General features: G+C 38.4%; 1 protein-coding gene across 2 annotated transcripts in view; it reads right to left on the bottom strand.

The window, feature by feature from the left end:
- LOC121523719 (dolichyl-diphosphooligosaccharide--protein glycosyltransferase subunit STT3B) overlaps positions 1–20,170 on the bottom strand; it is a 157,985-nt gene that overhangs the window by 9,923 nt on the left and 127,892 nt on the right. For both annotated transcript variants that reach the window (XM_041808718.1, XM_041808719.1), the window contains exons 8-12: positions 13,717–13,765; positions 12,887–13,041; positions 9,097–9,308; positions 5,481–5,668; positions 4,523–4,694 (exon numbers count right to left, since the gene is read on the bottom strand). In XM_041808718.1, coding sequence (XP_041664652.1) covers positions 4,523–4,694; positions 5,481–5,668; positions 9,097–9,308; positions 12,887–13,041; positions 13,717–13,765 — 776 coding nt within the window. The remainder of the gene's footprint in view (positions 1–4,522; positions 4,695–5,480; positions 5,669–9,096; positions 9,309–12,886; positions 13,042–13,716; positions 13,766–20,170) is intronic.

Raw genomic sequence — 20,170 nt, forward strand, 5'->3', positions numbered from 1 at the left:
AAAACAGTGAGGAGTGGCAGAAAGTCAAGCTTTAATTAGGTTTCCTCTGTTTCCACAGATGCTTCAGCACCAGGAGGAAAGAAAACAGGAATCGTTAAGCTGAGATCCATCTCGTTTCCTTTGTAATTACATTCCTGGACAGATGATGTGGGGACGTCAGGCAGCAGGTAGAGAGAGAAAGAAATCAGGCTTAACTAACTAAAGAGACAATAACGTTCCCTACACATGTGGCAGCAAAATGAAAGGGGGTGGGGGTGGGGGGGGGGGCAAAACCTGACAGCTATTTCCTGAATTCCCTCGTAAGTATAAATCCAGCAGGAGAAATTGAAGCAAACAATCTGGCTTGTTGGAGGAACAAGTTTTATACAGTGTGGCAACGGCATCAAATATTCATCTGAGGAGCTTGCTAATCATCCATGACTGCTAGAGCAAGATATTTGTTTAGATAGAAGAACTTTATTGATCCCAAACTGGGAAGTTGTGGAGTCACAGCAGCAGCTTATCAGAGCAAATAAATCAACTAAAGAATAAACACATGGTAGATTAACCAAACCAATAGAAAGAAATACAGCTAAAAATTTAGCCTTATTACATTGGTGTTATGGCCACAATGAAGATGTATCTGTAGTGATAAAATGTGTCATACACTGATCACAGCTGTGAATGTAGTACAATGAGGAAGGATATTTCTTCACTTTGACTGGAACCAAATTAACTGGATTTGGAAAGGCACACACCTCTCTATAGAAGGCCTCACAGCAGATTATGCATATCGGAGCAAAAACCAAGTCACGAGGTCAGAGGAGCTGCCTGCTGAACTCAGAGACAGAATTGACGCAAGGCGCAGATCTGAGGAAGGCTACATTTTTTTTGCTACACTAATGGAAGAAGTTTGGCACAACCATCAAAACCACTCTTCTAGGAGCTGTTCACCTGACAAAATGGAGTAATTGGGGGAGAAGAGCCTTAGAAGGAGAGATGACCAAGAACCTGATGGTCACTCGGGCTAAGCTCCAGAGATCCTGTGTGGAGATGGGACAAAGATCCAGAGGGACAACCATCACTCTAATCCTCCACTGGTCTGAGCTTTATGTATGGATGGCTAGATGGAAGCCTCTCTTCAGTGCAGAACACATGAAAACCCACTTTCACGTAGAGTTGGCAAAAAAGCTCCTAGTTGTGTTCAACTTCTTCCATTTAAGAATTATGGAGGCCACCATGCTCTTGGGAACCTTCAGTGTAGCACAATTTTGTGTCTCCAAACTCTGCAGGCAGTTCCTTTGACCTCATACCTTAATTTTTAGCTCTGATATCTCATTTTCAGCATTGAGGCTTTCTATTAAAGTGTGTGCCTTTCCAAATCATGTCCATTTAATATATTTTATCACAGGTGGACTCCAATCAAGGTGTAGAAGGATCTCGGTAAAGTGAGAGAAATGGGAGGAACCCAAGCTAAATTTAAAGTGTTTTTGCAAAGAGTCTGAATACTTATGTCAATGTCATATTCACATTTTTATTTGTCATAAATTTAAAGAACTTTCTACGATTCTGTTTTTAATTTGTCATGATGGGGTACTGAGTGCACTTTAAAAAAATATTTTAAATGACTGTAGCATCAGGCTGCACCAGTAGAAAACTGAAAAAACAGAGGGGTCTGAATACTTTCTGAACACACAGACAATGTTCATTCAACATATCACTCATAAATATCAGCTTACATTTTAAAATCTGCTGATAATAAACTTCTTTAAGCTAATGTGTGCTGCTAACAATATCATGCCGTTAATATTGTGCATCCCTAGCAAATACAGTGTGCAGAATTGTTATCAGCATATACGAGGGACAGATGCGCTGAACTTAGTACCTGCTGATGCCTGTGACAGCAGAACAGAGGGTACCTTAATCTGACAATCTTATACTAGTGCTTACATTTTTTAAACAACCATAGCCTGATTTGGAGGGACATATTTGTGTGAGGGATTTTACATATCTGTGATGAAGTGCTGTTTCATATTACCCTATTTTACTTGCTAGTAAGCTTAATAATTTAAAAGCCACATTTAATCATAACAGACAAGTAGTGTTAGCAAATCCATTTTTTATAAGTTTTTATTACACATATGCTCTATTTTGTTGCTACAGTGCCTTATCTGTAATGATTACATGCAGCTCTAACTCAATTATTCTCACTAGAGTGTTGGAAATTGTTTAAATAAGATGATTTTCTTAATTGCCTGGAGATGAACGATAAACTGCAATCTACCAGTCACTCATGGAGGCCAAAGTAATTATACTCTTCTAAATAGACTTCTGGAGAATATCTTAGTCCTCTGAATGGAAAGTGAATCTAGCTTCAGTATGTTGTACATACAGGGAGACTGTTCATGGAATAAAACCTAGTGAATTGCAGTGGCAGTACAACAGGGTTAGAGTTTTCCTCAAATGTAAACATATTTCCAGAAACTGTAAATATTCTGATTAATTCCTTTTTAATTTTTTTGGTAAAGAGCAGGATTGGTTTTTTCCTGAAATGGCATCTAAAATGGTACATGTAATATGAATGCTACCTTTTAAAGGTTGTATGTAGAGATACTTAACATTTTTAACTGTGCAAACTATTAAGAAAACCAGTGCATGCATACAAAAAGGTAACAGCAGAAGGCGGCTTTTGTGAAGTGGCTCAAATTCAGCTGGACTTGCTGCCCAGCTTCACCAGTCATTAGGCTATGGTTGATTAAATAGTCCACCAAAGTTGCATGCATTCATATATTAAACACTGGCTCAACTTTGCCTTCCTTTTCCTAATCTTTGTCCTTTAGGGACTCATCAGCGTGCCAGATCTCCTCTAACTCTGCGTTCCTGCTGCTCCATCTTCTTGCCTAACACCTGTATAAGTCACTTGAGGCTACTTATATCCTCTGACACATGATTGAAGTGTTCCAGTTGAGTTTGCAAAGGTGCAGCATGATTAAGACAATTAGTTATCAGGGTGTAGCATTTTGAGGGCCAGTGTTTCTTGGTGAATAAATTGTACTACATGATGAAATCTGTATTCAGACATTTGCAAAGCTATGCGAGTGATATTGGAGTGGACTGATGAGATTATGCCCAGAGTTTAACACTTTAGAGTCTTTTTGTTAAAACATGATTTTGAAGTTCTCAGAAATATGTGGATAGTTCCATGCTTTATGTTTACACAATTAGAAAAACTGTAAAACAGTTACTCTAATAACAGGTCAGTTTTACCCAAAAAGATCCCTGGTGGTTAAACAGCTGTTTTAAGTTGTGTTTTAACTGATGACTTGCTTGTTTTAAATCCATTATGATTAAAAAGAAAGCAGGTTCTGTGTCTAAATGAGGTCAAAGACACAAATGTAAAAAATTTTGATCTGCACACACACCCTGGTGTCTCTGCTTTAAATCTACTACTTTAAATCAATGATAAAAACGCTATTTCTGACAAGACTTTAACAATAAAAGTCTGTAGTTATTTTGCTTGAGTGCTTTTACTGTTAAAATTCCTATCGGGAAATAAGGTGATTTTGGTAACAACTAAAGAGGAAAGACTGCACCCGCTGCAGCCAACAGGAGGTGGAAACAGCTGCACTTCCTAACCACCTGCTCTTTGTACAAGGACATCAGAGACATGCTCTACCCACTTTTTACCAGCAAATAAAAAACAATTCACCAGCATGAACATTGAACAGAAGATTCCATATCTGCTGGGTGAAGTGCGACAGTGCGCAAATGTTGCAGCACAATATAAAAATTGAATTTATACATTTTTACCATTTTTTAAAGTTTTAATTCTAATACCTTTTTTCTGCTATTATCATTAATAGAAATTTGTATATTGCTTTGGCAATGAAACTGATGTTTTACACACTAATAAAGCCAATTGAATTGAACTGAACAACTTGACACACCTCAGCAGGAGATAAAATGAAACTAAAAAGCAGTTGCAAAGAACTTAACATACTAATACAGGTGCACAGACACAAGATGAGTAGCCATCACAGGCTTTTTTAGGGAAGAAGGGCATTTAAATGTGGTTTCCCTTCTAATATTGTATATAAAACTGTAATTGCAAAGACAAAAAAGACACTGAGATGTACATTTTACGTCATACCGCCCAGCTCTAGTGTACTGTGTAGTCCCCACTTTAAGTTAAACATAGTCCCAACTGTTAGAGCAGCCAAGAGCTCCACAGATTCTTCCTAATTTCTTTTAAATTGTCACCAGAAGTAGATTTACATTGAAAGTGATCTTAAAAGGACAAAACTGTTCAATTCTTCAGTCGGCTTTCATTCAAACCAGCAGATATAGTGATGAGACACAATGGCAGCTTGTCAACTTCCATTTATCCCCAGACTCATGCAAATACACTAATCAAGAGATATTGATTAGGCAAAGATAGAACAAATTGTTCCAATTTAACAGAAGCAGAACAGAGAATGGGATGTTCTCTGACTGCACAGATCCAAATCTGAACAAAACAAGAAGAGGAAAAGAAAGTGTTTACCAGTGCTATATGACTGTTGTTCCATGTGTTGTTATCCACTAGCGTTGTCCTGTTAGCCATGCCAGCTATCTGGTAGCCGTAGTCCCACCACGACATGACGCGTGCATGCTCATCTGTATTCTGCCTTAGCCAGTAGTAGGCCTCTCTGAAGTCATCCAGGATGTTACGTGTCCTAACAAGTAAAAAAATAAATAAAGGTTGACAGGTAAAGGCATTGACAGGCATATGGCTGCGGAGAATTATTAATATTTCAGTTTAGACGTAGAATCAGGAGGGCAGCAGGAGCTGAAAATAGAGCATTGGTGCATAATAAACGGAGGGTTAGAAAACACCTAACACTCTGCCGATCATGTCCTAAATTTACCTCCAGGAGTGAGACGCAGACATAAAGCCCGGCAACCAATTAAGTGAAGGTATGGTAATGACATTATGTCTGAGCGTGTGCAGCTATGTGCAAGTGTGTTGTGTGTGTGCCAGAGATAAAAGCAGAGTGACAGCTTCTCTGCTCCCAGTAGCATGGCTGAAGCATTGTCTGAGAGCCTCTGTGCCATCATTAATAAATGTATGAGAAGTTGAGTCTACCATTTAGTCTTGGCCTTCAATATTTCCTCCCTAATGCATAAAGAGAATAATTATGCCAGTAAAGAGTCTCAGAGAGAATAATAGATTAGCTTTTTGTGAATTCAGAGATGGTTTGCAGATGTCTTCTATGACCCAGAAACACTGAGTTAAGCAATCATATTAAAGGTGCATGTATCAATATTTCCCAAATCTTCTTATTAAATATAAATTCTTTAGAATGGAGAGTCCCAGCCTACTCACACATGTTCTCATCTCTTTTAGATGGTGGTGCAATCAATCCTTCTGCATTATGAAAGGTTACTTAAGACTTCATGGCTCCTGACAGCTATTTCACATCCATTAACACATTACATTTAAAATGTGAGTGTAATTGTACCCGTCGTGGTTGTATGAGGCGAGCACCACGCTGGGACTGGAGTAGGCGTTGCTGGTGACCCAGGTGCAGTGCACGGCAAACATCATCAGAAGCATCAACATGAGCATAGTGACGATGGACTTGATATTAGGACCCAGGCCCTCTTCTGCCTTCTCCTGCTCTGACACATGCTTGCGCACCTTTCCAGCCTGCAGGGGGAGACAAACACTATGACGACGTGCTGAAGAGGACAAGGCATTCCAGGGAGATGAATTATTGAGTAGGATAAATTATTGAATGAACTAATTGAGCAAAGTATATAAGGGCATCCTGACATTTTTTTGCCTGTGCTGTGTGATTATTTAATATTACTTTACAATTTCAGCTGAGAAAATCTGCACAATGAGAACATTTTTCAGCACAGGCAGTTTTAATTATTTGCTCTCACATCAAAAACCCTGGCTAGAAGCAAGTAAAGATGAATGTAGATCAGGGGATGTAACATTATAAGTCTAGTGGAAAATGAGACGTTGAATCACACTGTGAGCAGAAACCTCTACTGTTGCTATGAAATGCAAAAACAGACTGAAATTAAAGTTTTTACTCTCTTTGAGAGTTCTTCCTGATGCCTTTAGTTGTGTAAATCATTAAAAAGATGATGTAAGATCAACTGATCAGTTGGGTAACTGACTTTATAACCTAACCTTTCCTTAAATATGAGAGTTAATGACTTTGAATAAGTTGACTTTTATTTGTTACCTATAATAGTTATGCCTTTCTATTTTGCATAACCTGTTTTTAAATCACTTCACACACTCCTCCTCCTCTATAAAGAAAGGTAGCTGCCAATATGAAGAATATTAACTCAGTTAGAACCTTTTTAAATGGGGGTAAAACAAATAACGAATAAGTAAAGAAAGTTAATAAACAACAAAATCTTATTCAATAAGTATTTCTGCTTTAATTTTCTTCATTTGCTTATATTCACCCACATTTTTCTATGATTGTTTTTATTAATTTCTTTTCTGGTGAATCCAAATTGTTGAATTTTAAAGACTACTCAGTGTTAAGCCTGACTTCTGTATAAGGATCCTGTTCCCTTCTTAAGTCCTGCTTTTTTTTTCTATGATTAATTTGCTTTTGAATGTAGCAAAAAACACAGGAAGTTTAACCTTGCAACATAGATAGAATGGCTAGAGTCCATGTCTGTCATCAGGCAAAACTATCTTGCAAAGATCCAATATACAAAGTTTGTTCCAGGTCTGACAACAGATCTGACTGTATAATAATAATAATGAATCAACCAATGTTTTTTTATTCATGGTTTGCACAATTAATGTTTTATCAACTCATTTTGGAGTCATGGATTTTTATAGTTTGAACTATGCAGGTCCACACGCCTCTATCATTATCAATTTTTAGACCACAGTTTTACCTCTAACTTCCAGGAGAAAGGGGATTTTAAATAATTACAATTTGAATCTTATAAAAAAAAATCAAAACATGGTAAATCTGTCTTAACAGTAAAGCTTTGAGCCTTTTTATCACTGCATTTTTACACCAGTGCAGGACAGCAGGGATGTGTGATAAATAATGTAACCATAGAAAATCTGGTTTGGTGTTCAAAAAATGGCTTTAAAACATTGTTTTGGTAGTCAATTGACAAAATAGCTGAAAGCTGACATATTATTTCAGCAGAAGCTAATGTAACAGAGTCATTATGAGGAGGACTGGGAGATGAAAAGCCACAGTTTGGCTCTACTGTGACAGCAGTCAGATGAAAATTCAGCAGAGCTACATTAATGGTAACAGCATCAAACAATTGAGGCTGAATCACAGTTGAATCACAGTTTATGAAAAGTGCTGAAAGAGACTGTAGGGAGTGAAGAGGGAAGCTGATAAACATGTAACACCTCTGCAGAGGTCATGGAAGGTCAATGAGAATCTCAACAAGACAAAACAGGGACTGATTTCTGTCATTTTGAGATTGCTGTGGCATAACAGTCTAAAAATCTGACATTTTAGGAATTTGACAGAAAAAATATCTTTTCAGTTCTTGGCAAGGTTTTCATGATATGAGAATCCTAAACTTCAGTACAAGCAAAAACTTCCAATATTTGTTAAGCAATAAGTTACCATGCAATAGGGGTGCGTGGTATACGTGGTAGACGGTATAAATTATATAAATTTGGCCTACGGTAGAGATTTGGACTCCACCGACCAATCGCGATAACGCTTGTTAATGATGTCATCGTATCTTCCTCAGTGTGAGTTAGCAGGCAAAAACACATTTCTTCCACTCAAAGTCTGACGGCTGTACCGCAACAAAGTCAGTGTGCTGTCTCTGTCACCCTGCCTGGGGCTTTAATACAAGCTCTTCCTCTTACAATGGCATAAACAACTGTTCAAAAGTCTATTTTAAGTTATGACCTTTTTTCTAAGTCCACAGTGAGTCAAAGATCCAGGCTGCGATGTTAAATGAGGTCAGAAAAGCTGCTGTAAACTAGTCGTATTCTCTGGTCCAAAGCTATGTTAATTCAATGCTAAACACAATACTTCCGTCAATCTCTTCAAAATAAAAGTCCGCGAGAGTTATTCTTCTGAAACGCTTTTATTGTGAACGCCTTCACTAGGAAACATGTTCAAGTCATTAGCAGCTTAACACACCTCATCAGGTTAGAGATGAAATGTGAAACTTGGAGTGCAGTTAGACAGAAGTAAACCTAGAGAGACTTAAAAAAAAAATGAAACATGTTTTCTGTGTTCCTATACCTAGAGATAAATTGAGTACCATGATATAATACCGTTATTGTCAAAGGCAAGAAAAATACTGTGATATGATGTTTAGGCCATATTGCCCAGGCCTACCATGCAATCAAACTGTCTTTAAAAGGTCAACGATATTTCTTTGCTAGCTCAGTCTTGTTACAACTAAGATATCTGCTGATAATACTGTTTTTCCACCTACAAATTTAGCTACAACAGCCTTGAATTTCTCGTGCATTAGTGCTGGGTGTCCAGCTTACATGCACAGCTGATAGAGGGGACAGGACTGTTTATCGGGCTGACATTTCAATGTGAAACATCAAAAAATAGATGTAATCACTTGCATGATGCATATTTTGAGCATATATTTATTTGTATCCAATAAAAATAAGACTTCAATTTTGTATTTCTAATTATCTGTACAGACCTGTTTTAGAAGTAGTTTAGATAAAAGATGGCTCGCTTTAGAGTGGTTAACTTAAACTAAAGCAAACATAACTACACTAGGTACGTAGTTAATATTGCTACATAAGCTAATGCAGCTAAGTAAGCTTTAGCAGCATGAGCTTTAGTAAATGTAGCTAAAGCTAGCATACTATGTAGATAATGTAATTACATTAGCTGTGTTTTACTGCAACTCTTCTGTAATCAAACCCAGACATTAGCCAACACTAGGTGCTTTGAACTTCTATTTTTGTTGCTGTGGTTTTGAAACAGGCACCCATACCATTGGTTTCTTACTAGCATCATATACAAGTTTAAAATTCAGTTAATATGACAATCCTAGTGTTAATGGTATGAAAGATATACAGTGACATAATATCTGTAAATATTGGTGTGGGTTTCAACAGTTATTCTGTCCTTTCTTGACCTTGTCATAAAGATTCCCAGAATTCCTCTTGTCGTCCTCGTCGCTGCTGTCTTCGGCAGGGGGTTTCTCCCTCTTGGTGTCGTCTCCCATGTAGTGCTCAAAGACGCTGGAGAAAGCCACGGCAGACAGCATGCACACCACTGGAGTCAGAGTCAGCATCAAACGCACCATCACACCAGCAAAGTAGACCGCACTGATGGCGTACAGGGCCACTGGAAGGTGATATGAAAAGAAGGCAGATGGGTGAAAGAGGCGGGGAAGGGACCGAAGCAGATAAAGGTCGGACAAGGAGAGCGGCGGTGTGAATGTAAAGGAGAGAAAGGAAATAGAGCGGAGAGAGGGAGAAGGCGATAAAGACATGAAAAAGAGAAATGGAGTTGTTAGACTGAGGCAGCATAATCAGTCTGTGTTGGCTGTGCAGAAGTCAAACCCTAAATGAGGGGAGCGCTGGCTGCTCTCCATCCTTGAAAAGTGGCGACCCTGATCAACAGGTGCACACCTAATCAATAGCTGTAATAGGCTGATTAAGTTGAGGGGAGAAAAAGACCGCTGAAGGACTTCTAGTGCTCAAAGGTTCTCTGCCCTTGATCCTGGCAGTCTAACATTAAAGTTTTCAGAGTTGTTTTTTTTTTTTAAAGAAAGTCAGTTGTCTGCTGTTCACACTGGGCTGAAAGGGCATCATGGTTTGGGAAAACAGCAGAGACAGTGCACACTTTTATTTGCCAGTGATAAACTATTTCCAAATTATTCATGCTAATTAGAGCCGATTAGATAAATGACAGTTTAAAACAGAACAACTAGCCATTAAAGGCCTATCCACTTGAGCTGACAAATGGGGAATGAGAAAAATAGAGCTGTGAAGAGGAAGGCCCATTCATTTTAGAGAATATTTACTGACTGATAGCTGGAGCGCTGCCAAGGCTGGGACGCACATGAAGCTCTCAGGTTGACTCATCAGGACAAAATCCTCAATGTTCTGTAATACCTGGTTCTTCAGTCAGGAAGTCTCCAGCTAAAATATAGAATTTCATTTTTAAAAAATGCATAAAATTGGAAATAAAAGTCAGAGTTTCATTTTCAATTAATTAGTTGAAATGTGGTCAGTTTTGAACAGTAAGAGGCAAAGCTAAAAGTCAGGTTGATGAGAAAATGACACACATTTTGTCAAAGTTTTAGGAACTAAAATTGAGATGTATTGGCTGACTGATATGTTTGTTTTTAGATGCAGAAATAATTTAAGAAGAGGCTACAGACACGATAGCATCTAAATGTTCAACTTCAGCATCCTCACATTGCTGGTGATGGGCCGAAACCTTGTATCTCCGTGTTTCATGATTTTTATTTCGCCATTGATCTCTGTTTACATCTGTCAGTAGGTTTTAACCAATCATAACGATGCTGACTATGACCATTCAGTTTTAATTTTATTTAAAAAATACTGAGTTTTCAGTACCTAAAAAGTGGTGATTTTGGAGATATAAGGTCTTGGCCCGACGCCAGGGGCATGCTCACAATGACAATACCACAACGGGCAAATTAGATGGCAAAGTTTAAAAAAGTGTTCACCATGTACATCAAGTATGCCAATATTTGCACACTACAAATTCTGTAGAGGCTATTATTGTACTGAATATTGTCACTGTGATTTGGCATGACACAGCCTTTACACAACAGTTTTATTAACAGAAAAATTTAGTAATAAGAAAAGAAATTAAATCAAAAACAGATTATTTTGTAACTCCATCAACTCAACAAGTTTGAGAAACTAACTGAAACTAGACTGTTGCCAAGTAACTCAAACCTTCTGCAGCTCTTTGTTTCTGTTTATCTCTACTGTATGGTGTATAAAGAACATTTACTTGTAAGTCACAAAAAATAATTTTATCATGAATTTGCTGTGAGATTCTGAGGTCTGAGACTGACTGACTAAAAGCATTGTCAGCTGTAAATGTAGCCTACACTCAAAATAGTTTATAACTCCAGGCTGAGACAGAGTGATACATATTGTGAAGTGTCCTAGTGATAATATTATTCTACTGATAAGAGATATCCATCCAGAAACTTTGCCTAGATGATGCCGGTTCTGCCACCCTTTCTGAGTGAAAACATTCCATCAAAATGATAGATGGGAACGATGGGATCTTTAGTTATTTGAAAGCTTAAAGCTTAGAGTTCTTGGGAGTCCAAATCCAGTGGCCATAACAATGACGACTTTTCTGAACAAGGACTGGTATTAAAACATTAAAAAGTAAACAAAAGTTATAGGTGTGCATGAGAGTTCAAACTGTAGAAGCAAACCCATCTTATGACCGGGAATGTCATAACCTAACATCACATACCTTGCATACTATATGGACAAAAGTATATGGGCACCTAAGCATGACACCAACAGGGACTGAAATGACACTGTATTCAAACACCTGAATTTTAATATGGGGCTGGTCCCCTTTTTGCAGCTGTAACAGCCTCCATTCTTCTTGGAAGGCTTTACACAAGATTTTGGAGTGTTTCTGTGGGAATTTGTACCCATTTAGAGTATTAGTCTTTACTTTGTACACTTGGGCATGGTCATTTTGGAATAGGAAAGGACCTTCCCCAAACTGTTGCCACACAGTTGGAAGCATTGCATTGCACAGAATGTCTTCGTATGCTGCAGCACTAAGATTGCCCTTCACTGGAGATAAGGGGCCTAATCCTGAAAAGCAGCCCATACATACAGCCCACCAAACCCACAGTTGCAGTCAAGCAGGTATCACTCTCCTGGCATCTGCCAAACCCAGACTCGCCCATCTGACTGCCATACAGAGAATCAACATTCATCACGCCACTAAGTCCACTGCCCCACAGTCCAGTGTCATTGTGCTTTACAACACTCTATACGACACTGGACAAGGCGATGTGAGGCTTTCATGCAGCTGCTTGACCATGGAAACCCATTCCATGAAGCTCCTGCTTCACAGCTTTTTTTTTGTGCCTACATTAATGTCAGTGGAAGTTGGGAGCTCTTCAGCTATGGAATCAGCACAGTGTTGGCAACTTTTACACACCATGCACCTTAGCAGTCTTTGACCCTGCTTTGTGATTCAACATGGTCTTCTGCTTCACGGCTGAGTGGCTGTTGTTCCAGAATGCTTCCACTTTAACCAGTATTATCCAAATCAACCAGTTTTTTAAACAAAAAATGCCACAAAAAGCGCCAAATCTTAAAAAAAAAAAAATGGTGAAAACGGTATTTTTCAGTCATAATCTTTTAGACTTTTAGAATTTAAAAAAGTGCAAGGCAGGATATCTCCATATTTAAGGTAACCAAATGGCAGTCCTTAAACTGTACTCATTAATGCAATATCTAATCAGCCAATCAAATGGTAGTAACCAATGCTTTCAGGCATGTAGACATGAGAAAGATGATCTGCTGAAGTTTAAACTGAGCATCAGAATGGATAAGAACAGTGATTTACATGACTTTAAACATGCCATGGCTGTTGCCAGACAGCCTGCTCTGAGTGTTTCAGAAACTATTGATTTACAAGGATTTTCATGCACAACCACCTCCAGGGTTTACAGAGAATGGTCTGACAACATTGATGATCTGCGAATAATCAAGTCCAGGAAGCAGAATAGACTGTATGATGACAGTAAGGAGCAGCAAGAGGGAGCGTCTTATTCTTCCATGTTTATAATGTTTATAATGTTCTAAACATTTTTTTTTATTCCAGGGTAGATGCATCTCAGCCCAGCCGTTTTCTTAAAGCATATAAAATCATGTAGATAAAACATTTAAATGTCCTACCGAACACTCGTTCATCATTAATGTTCTTGATGCAGAACCAGAGACCTGCTGGGAATGTGCAGACCAGGATGTGGAGGTCAAAGAAGAAGGAGACCCACGTAGTCGGCTGGTGCTCTGACACAGACGCTATGATGGGGATGTGGATCTTAGCATAGCTGGAGGGGAGAGAAGCAGAGAGTGGGAGGGGGAGACAGACAGAATGTAATTTGTGTTTTGTTTAGTGCGTTGGGAGTGTTGAGACAAATTATACAAAAGATCCTCCTGATTAACTCCTGAAATATGAGAAGCAAAAGATAATCTACCTCCCCAGAATGCTTATAGTATAATATGAACAAATTTAGCATTAAAGATGACTTATATTCTCTTTGTTCTTGCTAGTTTTTTATAATCTGCGTGATCCCTCTTTATTCACTCTGGGCTTTGACATGGCAGCAGCTTCCTTAAGATTTTAAATATTTCTCTCTAAAGTGTTTTGTGATTACAGCTGGAAACGAGAAAAACACACAACGCATTAAGGAATTAGTCGCAGCCTCCAGAGAAAGAAAAAGAAAACCCTCCCATACTAATTCAGTCAGCAAACAGGGGGAGAATTGATTGGCTGTGCTGAAATATCAAACACGTTGCAGTGCGTTTGGAGAACACAGGGTGCCTGCTGCAATTTGGAAGTAAGATAATTTCTCAACATAGAGTCTGTGCTGTTCACTTTTTCCCCACTGGGACGGTGCCGGGGCGGGGGGGGGGGGTTAGAGCCGACTCGGAAAACACACACACGCACTCGATTGAACAAGTGTTTCATCAATAGTTAGAGTGTGAAGGTCAGCAGAGCTTACCCGGTGTCCCAGAGAGAGTAGAAACGACCACTCCACGGAGCGATGTATCCTAGAAAAAGAGAAGACAATCGATGAAGGAATGTAGAAATCTTATCTTTTAATGCTCTTCATTCAAACCTCAGGACACAGAGGCTGTTTCTGAAGGGGCAAAAAGTTTGGCTGAATTTGTTCATGCAAAAATAAGCATAAAGTTCGTTACAAAAAATATTAACTTTGGTATATTTTACTGGATTTCCCTTTGTTGCTAAAAATTTAATTATTTACACAGTGAACTCAGTCCAACCGCACAGGTTGAATTTATAACACTTTTTGACCCACAAGCCAGTGAGGATGCGTAGCAAAGATTGCCCGAGGATAACAGGATATGTTTACAGCACAGTTTTTATAGCCCAAGAATGAAACAAAATGTAAATCTGCTGCATAATGTAGTAACATGCATCTGCTTATTCAAAAGCCATGTAACGTTTTCATCCTAAGAACTTTCCTGCAACAGTAACTACTGATGAGATGAAAAGAAACAGTTTGGTAAAAATATCTTACTGTCTTTCAGAAGTGAAAAGAAACACTCACTGGGAATCTCTGTGGTGGAAAATGTAAGAAAAGGCTGTTTAAGCAACCTGACACCCATCCCCTGGTACCTGTTACTGATGATAGAATAAATATGTAGATGTTTTTCTGTTTTATCCTTGACGGTCTTGTTTGGTATTAAAATTTTGAATAAGGCAGTGCATATGCGTGCAGCATGTTTGTCCCGAGTACAAATCGATAAACAGCCTACAATAGCCATCAGTTAATCCGAGTGTGTCTGATAGCTTACTTTAGCTTCATCAAAATGCATCAAAAGGGTGTGAAAAGCATGATTATAACACCTAGGTCTCCATGTAATGGGTTTATTGTATGAATGCATGTTTGTTTACTGCAATAAATTGAGATTTTTGCCATATTTATTGCAAATGTTCACATCATGATGATAAAAAGGGATCAACTGCACAGCACTACTTCCTTTTAACATAGACCACTGAGAAAAAATATTGAGTTTTAATACGAAGCAGAGCATCTAAAGAGTACAAAGCCACATTTCTGCCATCTTTAGTTCAAAAACCAAGGAAAAAAAAGATGCGGACATCAATGCTGAAATGTATTCTATTGATGGTACTTAATTACTGGAATTGACTTGTTTACAAATGTAACTGAAACCGTTTAAGCTGCAAATGAGATGGCACAGGGCATTAAAAACACGCATACAAACGTCTTCTTTTAGCAAAGCTTTGATCTTGAATACATTTCAGCACTGAACTGCTGCCTGAAGCTTCTCACAGCTGCTTACACACTTACACGTGTGCAGACACCAGAAACACAAACATTATTTAAATAACATGATGTGTTTTCACCAACATATGGCTGTGCCATGATGTTCTTTGAAGCTCTTTAAAGGAGACCGTGCCAGATCAGTTTCATAATAATAATGACATAATCACTGTCAGCATCGTGAATAGATGGAGCTTTTATGAGCCAAGCCCTGATCCTCAGCTGGGCAAAAAAGTGGAAAAGCAGAAAAAGTACGATGGAGATATTTTAGAGGTGAATTAGAGGATGACACTGATTTAACCGATCAATATCTGGCTTCGTGCTGAGGAGACATCAGAAACCCAGAAGCGGCTCTGTTACTCAGATTTTTAGGAGATGAAAAAGTCAAGCCGAGCAGAGCATGCACTGGAAAACTGGCAAAATACAAACGGTCACCATCTCCCACTGCTCGTCTCAGATATGTGACAGATCATAGCATTTACCAGACGTCCACCTGATGCTAGGACTCTCTAGAGACTGGACTTTATCACCCACACCAATCGGCCAATCAGCTCTAAACCAGGCTGCAAATCTAAGTACGCCAGGATTGCTGTAGATGAAACATGCCACCATCTTTTTATACTGGGTAAAAAGGCGTGGCTGCAGGTTTTACATAATCTGGAGGGAAGGAAAAGTAAATCATCTGCTTCCTATCCTGAGCAATGAAACAAATATATGACGCTGGTTAAAAACAGTTGCATTCTTTATTAAGGTTCATTACACAGAGTAGTGAAGGTGTGTATACAGCCTAAGGGGGAGGTGAGCTCTCTTCTTTCACATTAAAATATAACAGCTTTCTTGGGAGCCGTCTGAAGTAATACCCCAGCAGATAAGAAGAGTAAAGTTGGACTGATGCTGTAAAAAGGTGTTTTAAAATGGGATTTTTTTTGTGCGCCCAATCTTCCCTCCACTGGTGCTTTTAGAACAAGACGCTGAGCCGTAAGTGTATTATGAATAGGTCAAGATTCTGAGCATGTCAGCTCAAATCTGAACGCTTCTGCAGGAGACAAACAAAATCAATAAATAAGAAGGCAACATTTGAAAGGTCTGAAACCTTAGGCCTCTGCTGCAGCCACAAGCCTGGTCTAAGCTGAAAATCACAAAGAAAAAACATTAACAAGGACGAAGTTCAGCCAGCCAACTGTGAACGCCAAGGTTCTGCCAGGACAGTGAAAAAAAACGCATAAAGAAGTTCACAAGAAAGCAGAGAGCAGAGCTACATCCTCCACCAACGCTCCAACTTTCTCAGCTGCAGTATCCATATCTGTGTTTATATTTGTTTATCATTTTCCTTCCAGGTTTAGTTTTTTTTCAGACAAACCAAACGTTGATAATCAGCCCAGTGGGAGCCTGCAGGTTAAACTATGGAGAGATGGTGTATAAACACTGAAACTTTTGGCCAAAAAAGAAAATAAAATCTAACATGGCTATAATCCCAGATCTGGATCACTATCAAAATCAAGTCGACTGTTCCTTGCACAAAAGGCGAACTGCCCGCCAAATGTCCGCCAAATTCAGGCCATTTTTAAACATATTGTTGTCCAAAAAAGACAAACAGATGGAGGGAAAAATTACCCATCTTTTATAATAAAAACAGCAATATTTTTATGTTTTCACAGTTTTAATACTACTTTACATTTAATACAATATACACTGCTTTACTACATATCATACCATGTTTAAATGCTTCAATAGCACTGCTGTTACTATATTTATTTGTTAATCAAACTTTTAATGCCCTAAATGTAAATTCTGTCCTTAATCAAAACAAATATAAAAAAAAATGATACTTTTCACAATTGTTTATAATAATATTTTTCTCTTATTTGCCATTATTAGAGCGAGAGTTAGGACAGTGATAGAGCCAGAAACAGGGAGGGAACGTGGAAGACCACATATGGTGAAAGAGCCACAGGCCGGACAACCCTGGGCTGCCTGCATACATGGGGCATGACCTGACCATTAGGCCATTTGCGCCCCATACCTTTTGTTATTAATGGAGGACTTTATTTCAACAAGAATCTGAACTCTGTAAGGTATATTTGCTAAACAGCAAATCACTCTTTACATTTAATCTATGGATTTCACATTATGAGGGAGAAAAACTGTTAAAAGTGGCCTTCCTGGTTCTTGCAGTGAGCTACTCTCACAAAAGCATTCTAAGGTTACTTGCAGCAAAAAGTCAAGTAGGCCACTTCTATCAGCTTTTCTCCCTAACTATGCATAATCAAACCATGTAATGAAAACAGTCATTTACTGTTCAATAAATACACCTCATGGGTTTCAGTTTTTGGAAAAATATCTCCTTTATTAAAGAAAGAAGTATGCTGAAGAGGTGGGCAGAGCAGCATGTTTCTATATGGCTTGGAAATGTCTAGTAGGGCCACACCTTGATTGGGGTTGAGGTTCAGATAAGAATGCACATCTGATGATAGGGTAAACAGCACAAAACATGAATCAGATACAGCAACAGAATGACAGCTTCCAGTTGTTTAAAGCCTCTATAGACCTTGCATATGCTAATGATTTAAGGGGTGGGCTAACCCCAGTCACTTTAGAACCAGAGAAGCCTTATAGAGGAGAGGTGAAACATCTTCAAGACCCTCAACCAAGACCAGTTGCCATCTTGACAAGGATTTGGCTAACTAAGAACCGGATGAATGAGAACCTACACTGACATCGAGCTCTGCCATGACAGCCACCATAAAAATGAAGATTTTCTCTTGCCATGTGAAGTGTTGGAAATACTGGAGGTAATACAAGACTTCAATTACAAATAATATAGCATAGGAGTAGTTATTTTATAATTATTTTTGGCATTTCAGAGTGACAATGTTATGTATTACACCATAATCTTTGAAATAATTCAAACTCAACACAGGATACCTCTATTTTTTATATGTATTACAACTTTTCTTTATTTTGATTCACAAATGTGCCTATTCAATGCAGTGTGGCTCTAACAGTTGAATTTTTCTCCTCTTGTTGCACAGCTGTGTTGAATTCTTGATACTGGTTGGCTAGTTATGCATAGCAACAGTGTGTTTCTCCTGGATCAATGACTGATAATAACAATATACTAATAAGAAATCAAGAACAACTGCATTCCAAATTGGCTAAAATACTGGACTCAGTTATAGAGACCATTTCTTTTTATTATTGTGAGGTGTGGGGTCCACTCGCCAACCAAGATTTTACAAAATGGGACCAACATCAGATTGAGACTGCGTGCAGATTTCTGTAAATCCATCCTCCGTGTCCAAAGAATACACCAAGTAATGCAAGCAGAGCGGAAACAGGACTATAACCTTCATCAAAATACAAGAGAGAGCATTCGGATTTTACTCATTTAAAAGAAAGCTAGCCCGACACACTTCATAACAAAGCCCTGACCTTCAGAGAGACTGCTGAGAACTTCCCCCTTAAGACAGCTGGTAGAGAGACTCTGTTCACCTGTAGAGTCCTCAGACACAAAACCAACCAGCTTAAACCAAATTATTCAGCAACAAAAAGAAAACTATTTTACTCATAAGCAGGAACGATAGAAAATGTTAGACTGTGTAGAGACTCAGTGAGCACAACCTTGCCATTGAAAGACGACACCACAGACAAAGCTGGGTCCCACAGAGGAAAGACTGTGCACCCACTGCAGCCAACAAGGTGGAAACTTTCCACTGGTCCTTTACAAGGATATCAGAGACAAGTTCTCTACACTTTTCACCAACAAACAAAAACACTTTACCAGCATGAACAATGTACAGAAACTTCCATATCTGCTGGGTGAGATGCAACAGCAAATGGTGCAGTACATTATGTGAGCTGTTGTGACCAGAGAAGGCCCTTAATCACCACACCACCATGAACAGGACTGTCTGCAATTAATAATAATATAAATGTCAAAGAAACAGATTTATTATAGAATTTCTACTTTTTTTCCATCTGATTTTTGAAGTCAAAACCCAGGTTTTTGATGTCAATACTTTTTTCTGTAACTATCATAATTATTATTGTCCATGCCAGTGAAGCAAACTGAATTGAATATGACTACACTGTTACTAAGAAAAGCAGGTGATTGCTGTGCGTGCGGTTCCTATCACAGACTTTGAAGGACTAACTGCAATCATATCAATCTGCTGTGCTGATTCATGCAGATCAGTTCACCTTGTCTCACTTCACCATCTGTGGAAATGTTCAGTTTAATGTGAATAATAAAAGCTAAGTAGCTCATTTAACGAAGGCTACTGAGTAAACTGTTGCTATGGACACAGCTCTAACTGTAGGTTTGACAAACTTACTTCTAACATCAACAGAATAGTTGATGAAACAATATCTGGATTTAAAGTCAAAATCCTTTAGACTATTAACTTTGTTAGAGTAGCCAGGTAATAATTGTAATACTGCATTAGCCACTGTGCTGTTTTTTATTAAGGAAACTTCAGGACGACCAAAAACCCTGTGCTTTACGTCAGGGTCTTTGTAAACCTTCCACTCTGAGATAAGAAACAGCTGACTTCATTACCTCTCACTTCTCTTTTTTAAAAGTTAAACAAGCTCTGGAATGAAGAGTTTTACCGACAATGAAAGTCCAGAATGTTTCAGGAAATAACCATAGACCTATGGCAGCAACTATTGGCTCTGTTTAGAGAAGCCTGGCATTATTATTTGTTATACACCTTAAACATTATAGCAGCGTGTTCAGTCTTATTTTAATGTGCAATTACAGAAAAAAGGAGTCATAATTTAGTTGTCATTCAAAAGAATACTTGGCAGTGTTGCGTGCTATGTATCCAGTAAAAAGTGCCCATAAAAAACACGTATAAAGCCAGGTAAACTCATCAGATCTATGACAGTCCATCATTCTAAAACATGAAATCCAACATTTCTAATTAATCCTTTAACACTTTGTTAAACTGGATGTCTGTTTATGTTGTAATTGTCCACTGTGATAGTAGTTTCAATTAACGCTAACTGTTTATGCACACAGCTACAACGTACAATTACTTTTATTTTTTCAACATATTAATTGAGTTCTTTCTTCAATTAATTTAGCCTCTAAATTGTATGAACACTTTTTTAAATTGCCCAGAGCAATTTAAAAAAAGATAAT

The sequence above is a fragment of the Cheilinus undulatus genome, linkage group 16 (genome assembly GCF_018320785.1).
Source record: "Cheilinus undulatus linkage group 16, ASM1832078v1, whole genome shotgun sequence".
Lineage (NCBI taxonomy): Eukaryota > Metazoa > Chordata > Actinopteri > Labriformes > Labridae > Cheilinus > Cheilinus undulatus.